The sequence below is a fragment of the Mesitornis unicolor genome, unplaced genomic scaffold (assembly GCF_000695765.1).
Source record: "Mesitornis unicolor isolate BGI_N332 unplaced genomic scaffold, ASM69576v1 scaffold48310, whole genome shotgun sequence".
Classification (NCBI taxonomy): Eukaryota; Metazoa; Chordata; class Aves; order Mesitornithiformes; family Mesitornithidae; genus Mesitornis; species Mesitornis unicolor.
The window spans coordinates 6,623-12,345 of record NW_010161297.1 but is presented as its reverse complement, the minus strand read 5'-3'; the positions used below and the strand labels follow the sequence as shown (position 1 = coordinate 12,345).

The following is a 5,723-nucleotide window of genomic DNA, read 5'->3' as shown; positions in this document are numbered from 1 at the left end:
GCTGCTTCATAGGTAAAAGCGAGCGCGACTTGGAATGGGACCTTCATTTCCAGTGAGCAGCTGAGAAAAGTGAGAGGCCATATGGTTAGCTCAAGGCCATGGAAAAGACAGTGGCAGAGCAGGGGTCTATACTCATGAATAGTGGGGCCACTGGCATCACATTAATTGACATCGTTCTCTGAAAAATGAAAATAAGCCTAGAGTGGCAATAGAAATACTGGCAGATTGGAGGGGACAGGCCTCCAGCACATGCAAGCTTAAAAGCCTTTGGGTTTTGTGACAACAAAACACACTTGTATTTAACCAAGATTGTAAAGACTCCTCTGCTGGAGAAAACCTTCCTTCCCTTGTTTTCTCTGGCAGGATAACCTGTCTTGTAGCTTCACTGTAGAAGAACACAGTTCTAGCTAGCAGCAGGTGTGGGGCATGACAAATAATGCAATATTTGGGCTTTGTATCACCTTCCTCTGTCTGTCCAGCAGCTAAATCACCTAGCAGGACCCTGCAGTCACATGGCTGGGTCCGCACCACCAGGGGTGCCGCTGTGTGAGAGCCTGGGCTCCCGATGCATCTTAGATGGGCTCACCTCCTCGGGGACTGGCAGTCTCTGCAGAGGGTTGAGGTTCAGCACTGGTATGGAGCTGGCAGCTAGCTGGGACTCAGGCAGGTCTAGAGCCAGGTTCTGTTCCTGTTTCACCATGATGGAGCAGAGCTTGGGCCCCAGTGACCACACTCCATTCTCCAGCTCTGAAACATGCACAACGTGAGAGTCAAACTCCAGCAACAAAAGGACAAGAAAAAAAATCCATGCAGACAGCTTCCCCCCATCTGGGGAGGCTGCCTTTCCAAGTTTAGCACTGTCACCACACAAGCATGTGCAGGCCCACAACACAGAGTACAAAAGGGAACGAACCCCCAGCGTGCAGGGAGCAGACAGGACAGAGCTAGAGGAATTGTGTCTCTGCTCTGCTCCGACTGTGCAGCCCGAGCGCTGGAGGACAGCTGCAGGGTTTCTTCCCCCAGTGATGTCTCAGTCTTGTCCTCTGGAGCTTATTTATATTTAGAGCTCTGTAAGAGGAGGATGCTGGGCTGTTGCTCCTTAGGCAGCACTGCCAGCATCCCAGAGGTGCCAGGTGTGTTACCAAGAATAGCACCATCTCTGCGCTGGCGAGAGAGCAAGCATGATGACAGTGAAAGGCTGACAGGCAGCTGTATGTACTGCTCTGGCCTCCTTCCAGCGTTGTGCCAAGTACCAGAGCTTTGTCACAGGACAGGAGAGGAAGAAGGTCCACTTCTGAGGCAGGGAGTCCTCTGTGGCACCTGCGTGGGAGGCTGCTCCCATAGCTGCTTCCCTCCATCTCACCTCTGAGGTTTCCTCCTTCACCCTGCGCTGCTCAGGGGGACTGCTGCCTACAGCCATGCCCCGCTGGCAGGGACCAAAGCCGCAGCAAGGGAAAGGAAGTGTCTGAAGGGAACTGATTGGAGCTGTGTGGGCACACTCCCCTCACCCCCTGCCTGCTCTGTCCCCTGCATGTCAGTGGCATGAGCCTGGCTTGTCACTAGATGCAGAGATCTCAGGAGCTGGGATTCAGGCAGTGGTGGATAAGCTGCAGCTCAGATGGAGAAAAAGAACTGCTAAACAGGAGAACTGCCTGGGTTCTGCTCTGAAGTTTTGGTCCCCTCATTGCTCTTCAAACACTTCGGCCTGCCAAAAAGCTACTTCTAGCTGGCCTGGAGCCTACATCCTCCTCCCTAATGCTCATCCCTTCTCCTTTTTATCTGACAAACTCATTTGTCTTGACACAGGACAGACTATTGCTAAATGTGTCACCGTACAGCACCCCAGTTGGCTCAACATGAGGCCACAGCCTGGCTCACTCCTCGACCCTTCTGCACTGCTCTTTGCAGAGCACTCCCAGACCCAGAGGTGTTGCCTAGCTGTCTGCTGCCCAAAGCAGCTCTGAAGTGTAGGTTTCAGTCTAGAAGATGGCCTGGCAAGAGGAGAAGGGGCGAAAGGTCCTCTTCAGCTCCAGAAAAGCCTACACAAAGAAAAGTATAAGCAAGCAGCTGTTCATGTCAGACCTGCCATCTGAACTAAGCTTAAGTTTAAAGTTAGGCTACAAGGTAGCCTAACATCATCTTTGCCCAACTTAGGCGCTGTTGCCCTCAGGAGAAGACAGGGCAGAATCCTGCCTCTGGTTTTCACAGTGGTGTTCAAGACTGGGCAACAATTGTATCAGTTAACACAGTGTTGCCCTTGCCAATGGAATATGTTGGTTTGCTGTCTTTGGTCTAGCACCTCTTATTTTGCTGCGTAGATAGGTCTCTCTAACAGAGGCTCATTCCTTCCAGCTCCCTGCATGACTGGACATCTTCAAGCACAGACACGAGCTCCTATGGCTGCTCTGTGTATGTTGCTCTTGGTGCTGGTGGATCCATTCCTAGAGCTTCCCACAATGCAGTGGGGCCAATGTAATAAGGCAGCGTCTTGGGCAAGGGTGCATTGCACAACTATGACATCCAAGAGGCTGCTGAACAGACACAGACTTAACTGTTTTTCTCTGTCCTGCTAAGGACAACAGACCTGCAGCTGATAGCGAAGTTCCAGTCAACTGTGGAATGCAGACAAGCCCTTTCTGATGGAAAAAGGCAAGGTGTTACACAGCCACAAGTGTCTGCAGCTAGAAAACTTGGACTGAATTCTTCTGCCTGATTTCAGCCTGTCACAGATATGAGTGACCTTGAGAGGTCTTCCAGTCTAATCCCACTGCTCTAGGGAAGTGCAACTAAACCTCTGTCAGTCCTGACAGACAGTTGTCTGACTTGACCTTAACCCTCTGAAAAGTGATGAAGAGTCCACAGCTTCCTCCATTAAATCTCTCCCATGGTCTCACTAGGCCCACTATGGCAAGGTTTCGCCTACTGGCTAATCTGAAGTTCCCTTACTGTGATTTTTAAGCCTTGTCTTCCTCATCCTCCCTTTCTGTTGCAAAGCTCTCCATTTCTCTTTTTCTCAGAGGTGTGAGGCATCCTCTGTCTGGGAGGGCTGCTGCTGAAGCAAGTTACCAGACAAGGGAGAGCAGACCACCAAGGGCTCTCCCTGTTCAGACTTTACTCAGCGAGAGAGCAGCCCCCAGTGCTGTCAGTCCAGACAGTCCAAGGAGCAGACACCCAAATAAGTACTAGCTGTCCTCCCATTTCCTGTCTACATTCTGACCCTGCTCTCTTTCCCACCCTCAGAGATTTATCTGGGGAGCGATTGGGTTACAGAATCAGAAACATATAAGCCATCAGAGGTTCAATGAGGGACTGCAGAGAAGGCATTTTGTGTGGACACATCTATGCTCTGATGCCTGAGAGGATGTTTCAGAGGTATGGCCTGTCTGTAACCACTGTAGATTTCACTGTATTTTTCTGGGTGAGGTGTGCCAGGAAGCTCATCCTCTGCTCTAGATACTCTGTACATAATGGGAAGAAGTATGGCTGAGAGATATCCATAGCTGCCCGGGATTGAGGAGGTGAGGCAAAGAGCAGTGAGGAAGCAAGACCTGTACAGCAGTGCGGGCACTAGCCCAAGGCTGGTCCAGCACCCACTGTTCTGCACAATCCAGGCTCCCTCTGCTCCTGGCATCAAATCACAACCTGCAGAACTGAAGGCTGGTACTGAGAACTGAAGCAGCCAGTCCATATGCACAAACCATCTGGAAAGCAGACTCCTCTGATAAGCAGGGTCACAATGCACCCAGTGGCTTGCCCTGGCTGACCCGTGTTAGTGGGAACCATTTGGGAAGGGGCAGGATTTGGAAGTGTTTTGGAGATCTGCAGAAAAGCTGGGAGAAAGCTGATAAATAGCAAGTCTCAGACAGCTCCCAGCCGAGACAGAGCCCGGGCATTCCTTAGGAGCTCTGCAGACCAAGCAGAGCTTGCTTAATGTTAAAGAAAAGCCATTCCTGGGTAATTAATTTGAAATGAATGTCTAAAAGTACTGAGACTGGATGGAGCTGTGCCAAAAGGGCTGCACAGTGTTACAAATACTGGACCTGACTCAGGACTACACTAGAATATGACTCACATCCAATTACAAGCCAAGATAGCGCTGGAAAGATGTGTTGAATTATCCCACTGCAGGACTGGGTACACAGATACCCCTGTACCTGCCACATTAATACTAGGCCTCAGAGAGCAAGTGTCAGGTCCATCTTAAGCTCTCCTGGGTTATGTGCTGTACACCCTGTGCTGGCCTCTGCCCAGGGATCAGTGTCACACGCTGTTCAGGAGAGTCATGGTCTTGCTTTGGAGCCACTGCAGCTGAAGCAGGGGCATGTCCAGACACAGAGGAGAGGAGCAGAAGTGGTGACAAATGTCTCAGAGATGAGACCCTGAGGTAGCTTCATGCAAGCAGACTTCATTTCACTGCTTTCTACACATTAATGCTTTTTGCTTATTTCCAAGTCTCATCTCCTCTTACTCATTTGCAGAAGCAAAATGAAGTGTGTCTATGTACTCATGCTGGTTTGTTATTTGTTCGTCACCTGGTTGCCTGTTTGGGCTGAGTGCCCTCCAAGACTCTACTGGGGTTAAAGCTAAGGAAAAAGAAAAGTAAATGGAAAATTTTTTTGATACTTGGTTGGCCTGCCATAAACTTCTCTCCCAGCACCTCTCTGAGTGGCCCTTAAGGAACATGGCCCTGATGGCTGCCCCCTTTGCAGGGACCAAAGAGGCAGCGGAGGCCAGCTCCATTCCTGCCTTGGCTCTTATACCAGAGAGCTGGGATCATTCCTGGTCATGAGAGGGAAGCCTCTGTCCCAGGTTTAACTCTTGCTCAAAGGAATAGCTTTCTTCTGTGTATACTGAGCCTGTGCCACTGCTTTTTCAGGCATCCTGGTGTCCATCAGCTGTTGGGACACCCACACAGTCCCGCAAATTACAGGACTCTCTGCAAGGATGACTCTAAAAATATCCAGCCATCATAAATTATCCTGAAATGAATTGTTTTAAAAATAGGTTTTGAAATGACTGTTCCTCTCTGTCTCCTGCTAAAAGATCTGCTGGTAAAGAAGCCACTTAGCTTTCCACATGTACCAGCACTGGTTGCAGCCAGAGACTCATGCTTCCTATATTCAAGCCAAAATCCTGATGCCTGATGCCAAAACAGTCCTGGATCTAGGGCATCCACACCCAGGTTTGCAGGGTCCTAAAGAGACATTGCCTGCTGCTTGCCAGAAGCTGGCAGCACACCAAACCACAACCAGTTATCATCCTCGTAAATAACAGCCCGGCAAAGGAGCAATGGGACTGTCAGAATACAAACTGAAGGAAAAAATGTGGCTGTATTTGACAACGGCAGAGCAGTTTTTTCAGTGGATTAGCCATGCGTAAGCCCGAAGAATAGGCAGTTTGTCCTTATATATGGAAGCCAGCCAGAGCCTCTGCTAACATATGTGCCCAAAGCTGTGCAGCGTGCACATCTCATGCTCACCGTTAGCATTATCTTCAGTCTTGACAGGCACAAGGGGGCTCTGGGGAGCAGAGTCTCCACTGAGGGAGTAGCTGTGCTCTGCCTGGATGCCTGGAGTGGGTGGATCCAGGTCCATGTCCAGCAGTGGGTTCTTCTCAGCCAGTACTGGGTCATCGAAGAAACTGCTGAAGAGGTCGTTGGAGAAATCCTCCATGTTGTCAGAGAAGTGATCCAGGTTCTCTGAGAAATGCTGAGGAAAGACAAA

General features: G+C 50.1%; 1 protein-coding gene across 1 annotated transcript in view; it reads right to left on the bottom strand.

The window, feature by feature from the left end:
* Nucleotides 1-5,672, bottom strand: part of CREB3L1 (cAMP responsive element binding protein 3-like 1) — a 20,223-nt gene extending 14,551 nt beyond the window's left edge. Inside the window, exons 1-2 of the mRNA XM_010192429.1 lie at nucleotides 5,480-5,672; nucleotides 587-747 (exon numbers count right to left, since the gene is read on the bottom strand). Coding sequence (XP_010190731.1) covers nucleotides 587-747; nucleotides 5,480-5,672 — 354 coding nt within the window. The remainder of the gene's footprint in view (nucleotides 1-586; nucleotides 748-5,479) is intronic.
* Nucleotides 5,673-5,723: the final 51 nt, after the last annotated feature.